This window comes from Electrona antarctica (assembly GCF_951216825.1).
Source record: "Electrona antarctica genome assembly, chromosome: 2".
Taxonomy (NCBI): Eukaryota; Metazoa; Chordata; class Actinopteri; order Myctophiformes; family Myctophidae; genus Electrona; species Electrona antarctica.
The window spans coordinates 50,950,223-50,963,681 of record NC_136807.1 but is presented as its reverse complement, the minus strand read 5'-3'; the positions used below and the strand labels follow the sequence as shown (position 1 = coordinate 50,963,681).

At 45.2% G+C, this 13,459-nt stretch overlaps 1 protein-coding gene across 2 annotated transcripts in view; it reads left to right on the top strand.

Moving 5' to 3' along the window:
- The window catches only part of nkain5 (sodium/potassium transporting ATPase interacting 5), a 13,755-nt gene extending 1,969 nt beyond the window's left edge, over positions 1–11,786 (top strand). Inside the window, exons 2-7 of one of the 2 annotated variants that reach the window (XM_079490779.1) lie at positions 2,292–2,429; positions 3,484–3,564; positions 4,571–4,774; positions 5,627–5,687; positions 6,215–6,262; positions 11,137–11,786. In XM_079490779.1, coding sequence (XP_079346905.1) covers positions 2,292–2,429; positions 3,484–3,564; positions 4,571–4,774; positions 5,627–5,687; positions 6,215–6,249 — 519 coding nt within the window. In that variant the 3' untranslated portion in view covers positions 6,250–6,262; positions 11,137–11,786. The remainder of the gene's footprint in view (positions 1–2,291; positions 2,430–3,483; positions 3,565–4,570; positions 4,775–5,626; positions 5,688–6,214; positions 6,263–11,136) is intronic. The other variant, XM_079490780.1, reaches the window with a different exon arrangement.
- Positions 11,787–13,459: the final 1,673 nt, after the last annotated feature.

Sequence of the window (13,459 nt, the reverse complement as noted above, 5' to 3'; positions counted from 1 at the left end):
TAGTGAGACTGCTAACGCAGGGGAGGATGGCAGAACCTTCACTAAAACACCCTGGACAACGCTCTACACGTCCCAGACTCTTCTCCCTTCTCTAAAACACCCTGGACAACGCTCTACACGTCCCAGACTCTTCTCCCTTCTCTAAAACACCCTGGACAACGCTCCACACGTCCCAGACTCTTCTCCCTTCTCTAAAACACCCTGGACAACGCTCCACACGTCCCAGACTCTTCTCCCTTCTCTAAAACACCCTGGACAACGCTCCACACGTCCCAGACTCTTCTCCCTTCTCTAAAACACCCTGGACAACGCTCCACACGTCCCAGACTCTTCTCCCTTCTCTAAAACACCCTGGACAACGCTCCACACGTCCCAGACTCTTCTCCCTTCTCTAAAACACCCTGGACAACGCTCCACACGTCCCAGACTCTTCTCCCTTCTCTAAAACACCCTGGACAACGCTCCACACGTCCCAGACTCTTCTCCCTTCTCTAAAACACCCTGGACAACGCTCCACACGTCCCAGACTCTTCTCCCTTCTCTAAAACACCCTGGACAACGCTCCACACGTCCCAGACTCTTCTCCCTTCTCTAAAACACCCTGGACAACGCTCCACACGTCCCAGACTCTTCTCCCTTCTCTAAAACACCCTGGACAACGCTCCACACGTCCCAGACTCTTCTCACTTCTCTAAAACACCCTGGACAACGCTCCACACGTCCCAGACTCTTCTCCCTTCTCTAAAACACCCTGGACAACGCTCCACACGTCCCAGACTCTTCTCCCTTCTCTAAAACACCCTGGACAACGCTCCACACGTCCCAGACTCTTCTCCCTTCTCTAAAACACCCTGGACAACGCTCCACACGTCCCAGACTCTTCTCCCTTCTCTAAAACACCCTGGACAACGCTCCACACGTCCCAGACTCTTCTCCCTTCTCTAAAACACCCTGGACAACGCTCCACACGTCCCAGACTCTTCTCCCTTCTCTAAAACACCCTGGACAACGCTCCACACGTCCCAGACTCTTCTCCCTTCTCTAAAACACCCTGGACAGCGCTCCACACGTCCCAGACTCTTCTCCCTTCTCTAAAACACCCTGGACAACGCTCCACACGTCCCAGACTCTTCTCCCTTCTCTAAAACACCCTGGACAACGCTCCACACGTCCCAGACTCTTCTCCCTTCTCTAAAACACCCTGGACAACGCTCCACACGTCCCCGACTCTTCTCCCTTCTCTAAAACACCCTGGACAACGCTCCACACGTCCCAGACTCTTCTCCCTTCTCTAAAACACCCGGGACAACGCTCCACGCGCCCCAGACTCTTCTCCCTTCTCTAAAACACCCTGGACAACGCTCCACACGTCCCAGACTCTTCTCCCTTCTCTAAAACACCCTGGACAACGCTCCACACGTCCCAGACTCTTCTCCCTTCTCTAAAACACCCGGGACAACGCTCCACATGTCCCAGACTCTTCTCCCTTCTCTAAAACAACACTCCACACCTCCCTTTTGGCTCCAAAACTGTATGGAATAAACTTCCCATTGCAATCAGAACTGCAGACTCACCCCCAATCTTCCACCGTAGTCTGAAAACTCACCTCTTCAGACTCCATCTTAGCCCGTAGCACTTGCCCTATATAGCCTTGATGACCTTACCGACGTATGCAAAAGCAAAAATGATGTATTTTTTATATCACATAGCATTCGCACAATTGTATACTTTCAGTAGTTTCATTGTACAGATATTCTACTATTTGACAGATGTTAGGTTCTTAGCTTACTTGATGACTATTTTGAAGTATTTGATGTACAAACGTATTACCATGTGTTGTTCTTGCTTACTGTAAATTGCTCTGGATTAAGAGCGTATTTTTGACCACTTTTTCATTATAATCTGGTCAACTGCTTTCATTGATTGACTATTATTATTATTATTATTATTATTATTGTAGTGTAATTATTATTATTAGTAGTATTATTATTATAGTGTAATTATTATTTTTGAGTGGTGTAAACCACTCCTACAACTGGCTTTGTTAGTTTACGTGTCTGTCTGTTCGTACCAAAAAATGTGCATGGTTGCTATGGTCACCCAGTTCACACGGGTGTGATTTAATTATGTCAGACCACAGCTGATCAGTCTATATAAGACCTTACACCACTCAGTTCACACGGGTGTGATTTTTATTATTATTATAGTGCAATTATTATTATTATTATTATTGTTATTATTATTATTATTATAGTGTAATTACAACTTCCTTTTCCCGCTGCTCTCTTCAGATCACGGCGGTGGAGAGGCAGGTGTTTGACTTCCTGGGATACCAGTGGGCTCCAATCATGGTCAACTTCCTCCAGATCATCATGGTGATACTGGGCTTGTTTGGTACCGCCCAGTATCGACCCCGCTACATTGTACTGGTGAGTTTGGTACCGCCTAGTAATCGACCCCGCTACATTGTACTGGTGAGTTTGGTACTGCCCAGTATCGACCCCGCTACATTGTACTGGTGAGTTTGGTACCGTCCAGTATCGACCCCGCTACACTGTACTGGTGAGTTTGGTACCGTCCAATATCGACCCCGCTATACTGTACTGGTGAGTTTGGTACCGTCCAGTATCGACCCGCTACACTGTACTGGTGAGTTTGGTACCGTCCAGTATCGACCCCGCTACACTGTACTGGTGAGTTTGGTACCGTCCAGTATCGACCCGCTACATTGTACTGGTGAGTTTGGTACCGTCCAGTATCGACCCCGCTACACTGTACTGGTGAGTTTGGTACCGTCCAGTATCGACCCGCTACATTGTACTGGTGAGTTTGGTACCGTCCAGTATCGACCCCGCTACACTGTACTGGTGAGTTTGGTACCGTCCAGTATCGACCCGCTACATTGTACTGGTGAGTTTGGTACCGTCCAGTATCGACCCCGCTGCATTGTACTGGTGAGTTTGGTACCGTCCAGTATCGACCCCACTGCATTCTACTGGTGAGTTTGGTACCGTCCAGTATCGACCCCGCTGCATTCTACTGGTGAGTGATTCTGTTTATGGCACCGTCTAGTATCGACCCTGCTGCATTCTACTGGTGAGTGATTCTGTTTATGGCACCGTCTAGTATCGACCCTGCTGCATTCTACTGGTGAGTGATTCCGTTTATGGTACCGTCCAGTATCGACCCTGTAGGCGCTTTACATTACACCAACTCTGGGGGAGCCCGGGTTCGAACTGGCGACCTTGCGGTTGCCATCCACCGCCACCCGTATGGGACCAGGGGGCTCTGTTCTCGTCCATGCTAAACCGTTTATCCCTAAACTACTTTGCCTTTTCTTTTTTTTTACTATTTTGAAAAACATTTTTGAATAGTTAAAATAGCCAATATACATCGACACGTTGTGAGCTTGTAGATTGGCTATTTTTAAATATTCAAAGATGTTTAAAAAAATGTCTCTCTCTCTCTCTCTCTCTCTGGCAGTACCTGGTGTGGACGTTGTTGTGGGTTGGGTGGAATGTCTTTGTTAGCTGTCTGTTCTTGGACCTGGGAGACCTTTCAAAGGTAGGAGCCTGATAATTAGAGACAAGCACACAAGCATGCACGCACACTGCACACCCACGCACTTACGCACTTACGCACGCACGCACGCACGCACGCACGCACGCACGCACGCACGCACGCACGCACGCACGCACGCACGCACGCACGCACGCACGCACGCACGCACGCACGCACGCACGCACGCACACAGCTACAGTTACAGTTACAGTTACAGTTAAACTACTACCATGGTACAAACTCTTCCATCTGCCCAACCTCAACCTTATATCACTGTCTGGACCACCACACAATACCTGGAACATCTTGCACCCATATGGAACATCTTGGCCGATACCGATCAACAATTTAGCCGATACTGATACAGATATATGTTTATTTAGTTTTTGTTGTTTTTATTTCCCCAAATGAACAAGAACAAATACAACAAATACATATTCAATACAAGAAATACAGAATCTACAGTTTGGTAGGCAGCAGATAACCAACACACCAACATAGAATCTACAGTTTGGTAGACTACAGATAACCAACAACACACCAACATAGCCAATGCAAAATGTATGCTTATCAACAACAGATAAACATCGGCTACTGCCATCGGTTAATGTCAGTTTTATTTTCCGATAACAGCAATATCGGCCGATACTGATTATGTGGCCAATACTGATTATATGGCCGATACATTGGTGCATCGCTAGTTTCCGCTTGATAAATATCCTCACTTAGTGAGTCATTTTGTGAAACTGGTATGGTTGTTGCATCTGTGTAGTTTGTGTTTGTTAAGGACTGAATTGTTGTTGTGCTCAGACAGCATTTATTTTCTTCATTTTCTTCTCATTTTCTGTTTGACCGTGAAGTTCAGCCTCTGTAGGCTCCGCCGTTTCAAGTGCATGCAGACACCCATCCCTAAGTGTTGTGTCCTTATATGGCCGTATAGGACGGCGACATCCTGTCCCTGGGGGTCTCCTCCCATCCCTAAGTGTTGTGTCCTTATATGGGCGTATAGGACGGCGACATCCTGTCCCTGGGGGTCTCCTCCCATCGCTCCTGGTGGAAGGACCACGGGCCGGGCTGCGAAAGCCTGCAGGACATCCAGGCCAGCGGGTGGCAGCAGAGTCCGGAGAACCCACAGCTCATCACCGTGGTCAGCTGCTGGATGGAGTACCAGTACATTGAAGTGCTGCACTGCACTGTGCAGCTCCTCATATCCGTGAGTATACTGGATACATATTATTATTATTATTATTAATAAAATATCAAATTCAAATATACCGGGCTCTCACAAAGTTAGTGTTGAAGTAGCCTGAGCTAACGCTAGACCTTTCTGGCCTAGATGGGAGGGCCGCGGCTCAGATTTACGCACCCCCACCATTGGTTCACCGATCTGTCCGTCAGCCCCGGTCTCTCCTCCCCCCCAGTGCAGCACTGTTATTGTGTCGACCAGAAGCAGAAACCACTGGTTGCTGGAGTATACCATTCTAACGGACTGTCAAAGTTATTTCCACAGAGTCGGCACACGTTGGTTTTTGTCTTAGACGGTGTGGTGGGTTCTTTAGCCATTCTCCTCATTGTCCTCGCATAGCCTCGTTTGAAGTTCCACTGGTAATGATTTCCTCACAGTGTTATTTTGAGGGGTGCACACCGCTCAGAGCCCTGACCTCACATCATTTGAAGCGACGCCTACGCGGAAGGGTTGACTCCCACGTTTAGGCCAGTGCAGCCCATGCGTAAATCCAGGCTTTCATTTTCACGAAATGAAAGCCTGGGTATCGAGGCTGTTGAAGTGTCCTTGAGCAAGACGCTGAACCTCTAATTGCTCCCCATGAGCAGGTTGGTGCCTTGCATGGTTTCCTCCGCCATTGGTGTGTGAATGTGTGAATGTAATGCACAATATAATTATATGTAAAGCGCCTTGGATAAAGGCGCTATAAATGCACCATTTAGCACCAACACTGGCTTAAGTAAGGCCTTCCAGAAATTGTTTCCAAAGTAAGGTTTTAATTTTGAAATCAATCAAAAATAAACAGTGTGTGTGATGGTCTGATGATGATTTCTTCCACAGCTCCTGGGCTTTGTCTACGCCTGCTATGTAGTCAGCACGTTCCCAGACCACGATGACAGCTGTGAGTATACCTAAACTTAACAACCAGTACACACTATAGTCAGAATTACCATAGTTACAGTTGGAGGCCATCGATATTGTCCTTTTCTTTTTGCTGAGGTTTGCGTGATCTGCGCAAAAGGACAGTTAACCCATTTTGGGCGGGAACCCCTTTTGGTGTTTTAAACATTATGTTATAATTTAGCTATTGAAAAATAGCAGATCTACAAGCTCATAGCGCACCACCGAGTGGCGCGCTACGAGCTTGTAGGTCTGCTATTTTTGAAAAATCGTGAAAATATTTATTTCAGAAAACTGGAGGATTTAGAAGGATTTTTTAAAATTTTGAGGTCAGGCCTAAATGGGTCAAATGATAAGGGACAATATCGGTGGCACCCAACTGTAAACCTAGCAGTAAACACTATGTAGACAGCATCACCACTACCAATACCATTATAACGAAGATAGGTCGAAAATTGGTGAAGTGCTCCTTTAGTTATACTGTCAGTGCTGAGTCACATTTGTTTTTATTTACATATTTGTTTGCAGTTGAATTTCATCATCCGTCCAAGTTGCTCTTCTAACCTAAGGTTGTTGGTAGGTACTGTGGCTTCTTGCTTCACCTCTTGCCTCATATGCATGTCATGTCATCTTCACCTTTTATCCATCCATCCATCCATCTTCAACCGCTTATCCGTAGTCGCGTCGTGGGGGCAACAGCTCCACCAGAGTGCTCCAGACTTACCTCTCCAGAGCAACATTAGTAACTTGAAACTTCCTCCTGGGGGGATCCCGAGGCGTTCCAAGGCCAGTGAGTCGATGTGTTTCCTCCAACTGCGCCTTGTTCTGCCCCGGGGTCTCCTCCCAGTGGGACGTGCCTCGAGGACCTCCCTAGGGAGACGCCCGAGAGGCATCCTAACCAATGCCCCACCCACCTAAGCTGGCTCCTTTTTGGGCGAAGAAGCAGCCACTCTACTAAAATGTCATCCATGTATGCACAAACCTATATCCTACTATAAATGTGCCACGTCTCTGTGTGTCTGCGTGCATGCATGCATGTGCGTGTGTGTGTGCGGTACGGTTGTAATGCACGTAACTCGAGAACCGTTTGCCCCACCGACTTCTAATTCGACACACACGTTCCACACGCCCGCAGGGAGTGAAGTGCCCGGTATCGGTCGGACCCACGGTTGTCCAGAAACACCACAAAAGGCTCTGCTCAGGCTCTGCCAGTGGGCCTAATCAGCCTAAATCCCCTCACCTGTGCAATTTCCATCCTTTGCCTCAGCCTCAGCCAATTCATTGTCATGGCAACCCCACACCTGACAATTGATTACTTAACCAGTCCACTTTTCACAGTTCAGTCAGTTTTCCCTCTTCAGACACAGGCAGACAGGCAGATACAACAGAGATCTCCATGTGGGACACAGGCAGACAGTTAAAACGGGTGCTATGACAAGTTGACAACAGGTATTATTAGGTTCCAAAGTTGCATCGTTCTCGTTCTACGGTTGTAATGCACGTAACTCAAGAACCGTTCGCCCCACCGACTTCAAATTCGACACACGCGTTCCACACCCCCACAGGGAGTGCAGTGCCCGGTATCGAGTCGGTCGGACCCACGGTTGTCCAGAAACACCACAAAAGGCTCTGGTCAGGCTCTGCCAGTGGGCCTAATGAGGCCAAGTCCCCTCACCTGTGCAATTTCCATCCTCTTCCTCAGCCAATTGATTGCCATGGCAACCCCACACCTGCCAATTGATTACTTAACCAGTCTGCCCTCTCCAGACACAGGCAGACAGGCAGATACACAGATCTCCATGTGGGACACAGACAGACAGTTAAAACGGGAGCTATGACAACGGGTATTATTGGGTTCCCAAGTTGCATCGTTCTCAAGTAGGCCGGTGGCCGACAGGCACGTACAGTCGGAGGCCATCGATATTGTCCTTTTCTTTTTGCTGAGTTTTGCGTGATCTGCGCAAAAGGACAGTTAACCCATTTTGGGCGGGAACCCCTTTTGGTGTTTTAAACATTATGTTATAATTTAGCTATTGAAAAATAGCAGATCTACAAGCTCATAGCGCGCCACCGAGTGGCGCGCTATGAGCTTGTAGGTCTGCTATTTTTGAAAAATCGTGAAAATATTTATTTCAGAAAACTGGAGGATTTAGAAGGATTTTTTTTTAATTTTGAGGTCAGGCCTAAATGGGTCAAATGATAAGGGACAATATCGGTGGCACCCAACTGTACAGGTCTAGTTCACATTCAATGATCCACAACAGTGGCTTGGCCGGGTCAACCATAACTTGACCTGGAATAAATAGATGCTTCAAAGACTCTCACCTCTAATGACATTCCTGCATGCCTTGGGGTTCTTTGTGCTGTTTTTTCCGCTGTGGACATTTTTCACTTCTCACGCTACTTCATCACTGACCAAATGGACTTTGCATGGCATTGCACTGATAATTAACTCTTATATGTGTTTTTTGTTTGTTGTTTGTTTCCTCTCCTTTTTATTTGATGTAATCATGGTGAAGTAAATGTAACGGTTAATTGGTAGCAGAGCATGAATTAGTTGATTTTTAATGATAGATAGGGGCAGGGGCGACTGTGGCTCAAGAGGTAGAGCAGGTCGTCCAATGATCCATGGGTCGGCGGTTCGAATCCCGGCTCCTCCTGTCTACATGTCGAAGTGTCCTTGAGCAAGACACTGAACCCCAAATTGCTCCCGGTGTGCTGGTTGGTACCTTGCATGGCTTCCGTTGCATTCGGTGTATGAATGTGCGTGTGAATGGGTGAATGTAATGCACAATCTATGTAAAGCGCCTTGGATAAAGGCACTATATAAATGCCATTTACCAGGTATCAATAAGATGTATCTTCTTCCTGCTCCTTTTCTTTTATGGAGTATGTAAAAAAAAAAAAAAAAGAAAGTACAAGGTAAAATGAATATAATCATGTAAAACCATAACTGAAACCAAATAAATAAATATGAAATGAAATGAAATTATAATTACTAGCCCTTACCCGTTGTGAGATATTGCCTCCCCCTTGTGGCCGTGGGGGGTACTGCGCCCTGGGTGCGTTTTTAATTCACTAATAAATTCATTATTATTAATCTATAATTTGTTAAATTGAAAAAAGGGCTTCGTTAAGACCTCCATATTATTATGGTCAATGTGAAAAGTGGGAGTGATTGGTGCAGGCAGTGAGGAGCTACGGCGGTGTTTCTGACACACAGACAGACACACATTCATTCAGACATTGACTGAATTATAGTATTCAGACATTGACTGAATTATAGTATGATGATGATATAGTATGATGATATGATGATGATGATAGTATGATGATGATGATTATATTTCGTTTTCATGACGAGATACGGTGAAACACTTAGGAAGCATTGACTGTAATGCAGTGGTTCCCAAAGTGGGGTCCGGGGACCGCCAGGGGTCCTTGAGGGAGTTCCAGGGGGTCCCCGGCTAAATGATATAGTTAGGAACCAAACAGACCCTTTATGGGTCTGTAACTCTGAGAGTGTACAAATGGACCCGGTTCCATTTGTACACTCTACGGTCACATTCACACCTAATATTTCGGAAGACTCGATGCGAATGGGCGGAGAAGTTGGGATTCTTGGAAACGCAGCAGGGAACTTCATCAATGTGTTCCATTCATAAACTACACAGTGAAATCTATCATCTATGGTGTTAAAATAATACTTTGAGTAATGGTTAGGACGTAAAATTAGGGTAACGTTTGTCGGGGACTAGACGTCTCTCTCTCACTCTTGTGTGTGCACACGCGTGTGTGTGTGTGTGTGTGTGGGCACGCACTGTTCTTTTGGGCATGTGGAGTCACAGCGCAGACAGCAGCACAAAATGAATCCGACCTCCGTTTACAAGTTTATCGACATGAAGAAAGTTCCCACTCCCTCCCCACACAGTGACAGCAGTGACAACACTCCATGTTTACGCACAGCCGGACTGAATAGTCTGTACACTACAGTGTTTTTTTATGTGTTTCCTTAAGCAATTGATTAATGTACTCGTCCTCATATTTCAATGAGGGCTTCAGTCTCCTTATTTGCCCACGTCTATCCACGGTTAAACGGGACATCTTTGCGCTGCGTAAAATGAATATCCCTTCTCCGTCTCCAACTGTGTTTAGCTTAATTTCCTTTATTTGCTGCGGATTGCATTCCCACCTGCACCGAATCGAAATCAAATGCGATTGGAAGCGAAGCGAAACCCCCCCGTTTTTTGGCAGAGTAGAAAGTGGTTCTTTAGGATTCGAATGAGGCTTCACACCTGCCAAACGAAGCGCACTTTCCGACAATGTGCGGCAGGATTAGTTTTAATCGCAGTAAAGCTTTCTGGTGTGAAGGAGACCTAAGAGTTAAATTAACATTGATTTATATACATTGGGGTCCCAGAGATAGAAATGCCATTAAATGGGGGTCCGTAGACTAATGCATGTCAAACTGGGGGTCCTTGAAATTATGCCGGTTGAGAATCACTGCTAGAGCTGTAAAAATCTTCTCTTATGGGGCTCCTTGGCATATCTTTTCTAATGGGGGTCCACAGGGATAATTAGTGTCAATTCTGGGGTCCTTGTCATGAAAAGGTTTGGGAACCACTGCTGTAAAGGAATAGCATTCCATTTCGGGTTTATGAACCGGCCGGGAGCGGATGATATCGCTACATCATGTACTGTAGTATTGTTTTGCTAGTCATCAATCTTCCGGAACTTCCTTTTCCCTCAAACCGATTTTTCTCAATAAAAGCTACAGGTTACGAGAGCTTTTTTTTGTTATTCTTCCGGTTTGACGAAAAGGGAAGTTCCATTTGATGGTTCCTGCCTGATGACTACAAAACAATACTACAACATGACGTAGCGATAATCATCCGTTCCAGACCGGTTCACAACACGGCACTTTTGGAACAGAGACCAGGCTTTGCCTCCGAGGTGGAAAGCCTGGTGAGGCGAGGTTAGTAAAGGACTCTTTATTTGTGTTTACCATTGCTCTGTAAGGTAGGCCTATTGTTAATGCTTCTTGTTTTTTTCTGTATTGCTTGTACACTTCTTTACCTGTAACTCTGTAACCTTAACTGCTGTGCCTCCTCTGGGCCTCCTCTGTAACCTTAACTGCTGTGCCTCCTCTGGGCCTCCTCTGTAACCTTAACCCATTTTGTACGGGAACCCCTTTTGGTGTTTTAAACATTATGTTATAATTTAGCTATTGAAAATAGCTAAATTAGATCTACAAGCTCATAGCGCGCCACCGAGTGGCGTGCTACGAGCTTGTAGATCTGCCATTTTTGAAAAATCGTGAAAATATTTATTTTAGAAGATTTTTTTTTAATTTTGAGGTCAGGCCTAAATGGGTTAACCCCTCCTCTGGGCTGGACTGATTTCCCCCCCGCAGGATAATAAATGTATCTATGTAATGTTGTGTCTTCTAGATTACGTGTGACCAGCCAGTGGATGAAGTTGACCACAGTGACCAGTCCACAGTACACGCGTGCCAGATGCAGATGATCACACAACACTGTCGTTTCACTGCTCGTGTCATTTTGGGATTCGCCTTTCGGGGCAGAATATTAGCTTTGTCTAAAATGTGTTTTTTAAAACCAATGGTTCTCATTCTCAAACATGTTCATGTCAATTAAGGACCCCCAATGGATATGTATTTGGCCATGGGGACCCCCATCTGACAATATGTTGTGCCGGGGACCCCCCGTTTTGTAAAAATAATAATAATAAATATATCTTATTTCAAAATGTTTAGAAAATAGCCGATCTGCGAAATGACATCTGCAATCATCTCGTACAAAATGGGGTTAAAGTGTTTCAGCTGTTCCTCGTTTCATTTGGGACCCTCCCTGGAGCCCCCTGGAGGACCGCTGGTGGTCCCCAGGACCACACTTTGAGAACCACTGAATTAAACTATACATGAGCCATCTTCCCTCCCTCTCTCTCTCTCTCTCTCTCTCTCTCTCTCTCTCTGTAACCAAAATGGACCCTTACATGCCTCAAGCCTGTAACTCTGACTCTGTGACCTAAAGCAGTGCATGGTTCTGTAACCAAATGGACCCTTACATGTATGGAACTAAAGCAGTGGTTCCCAAACATTTTTATTGGAGACCCAAAATATAAATTAGATTTCTAATTTCTAAAGTATAAAAAACGGTGAATATTTATTATTTTCTTTTTTTTTTAAATCTTTTGTACTTTGGGAACCATGGACCTACAGTAATAATGTGTTCACTGTTCTCAGGAGAACTTAGAAATAATGACATGTGAAGACACTCTGTATTAAGCCTGTGTGTGTGTGTGTGTGTGTGTGTGTGTGTGTGTGTGTGTGTGTGTGTGTGTGTGTGTGCGCACGCGCGCGTGCGCGCGTGTGTATGAGTGTGTGTGCGACACATTTATAAATCAATGCCTTATACTTTGTCATACTAGTCACACAGAAGTCACAAAAATAGCAGATAGAAGATCTGCTATTTGTTCAAGTGAAAGTGGTTCAATGTATCTGCAAAGTTGTATATTTATTTAATATTGTGACTAAATAAGTACATTTAGATCAGTGGTTTTCAACCCTCTTCACGTCAATGTCCATTATTTATTCTGCAAAAACTTGATGTTTGGTACCATATAGAGAGAGATGATCACAATTCTACTCTGATTGTGTAGAATTGTAAATTATAATGCTTAACAATAATCTAACTCTAGCGTGAATTAAAACCAGATGGGTCCATTTGGTTTCATTTATTATGCTCTCAAGAGGTAAAGATCTATAAGGGGACCACCTGGAACCTCCTCGAGGACCACTGGTGGTCCCCGGACCATGCACTGAAAACTACTGATTTATAGATCCATCGATTCAGAACTCTGGTTCTTTAATATTTTTTGGACATATATGCACGTGGCTTTTGCCTCCACGGCAACGATATGTAAATAATGAACACATTCCAGTGTCTTGTCAAAATGTTCTGAATTCTACACTTTCTGAGTTGTTTGCGACGACCATTCACATATTTATATACTCTACTCTGTGTGTTTCTGTAATAAACAACAACGCCAGACATATTTGTTATGTCCTTGCATAATAAATGTGTATCAATCAACACAAGCAAACATTGTTTTAATATCTTCCACTCTGTCATTGTGAACATGTTTTGATATTGTTTTAATTATCTAACTATGAATGCACCAAGTCTCTGTGTGTATAGCCTATACGGCTGTACGTGCGTCTGTAATCCACGTAACTCGAGAACCGTTCGTCCCACCGACTTCAAATTCGACACACGCGTTCCACCCCAAAACAGGGGGTGCAGTACCCGGTGTCGAGTCGGTCGGACCCACGGTTGTCCAGAACCGCCCCCAAAAAGGCCTCTGGCCGGGCTCTGGACATGGCCCCTGCCCAGTGTCAATATATGGGGCTGGCCTGTTCTGACATCGTTCTGACGTCTGCATAGACTCCATATTTGGGCATGCCTGACAAAGAACTCCATATATGGGCATAAAAGGGACACAGACATAATATCTGGGTGGGAATGCATTTCCAACTTACTTGCATCGTTCCAAGTCTGTAGACTCGAGGCTCCGCTCCGCTCCAGTAGTATATAAGTACAAGTAGCCTATGTTATATGATTATATTTATAGCTACCGCATATTGTTTTATATGGATCATATAATTTTACATGAATTAATGTAATATAATGTATTCTCTTTTAGAAGTTAGCCTACTTTCCCGTCCGTGCACCCGGTAAAGAAGGATGCACA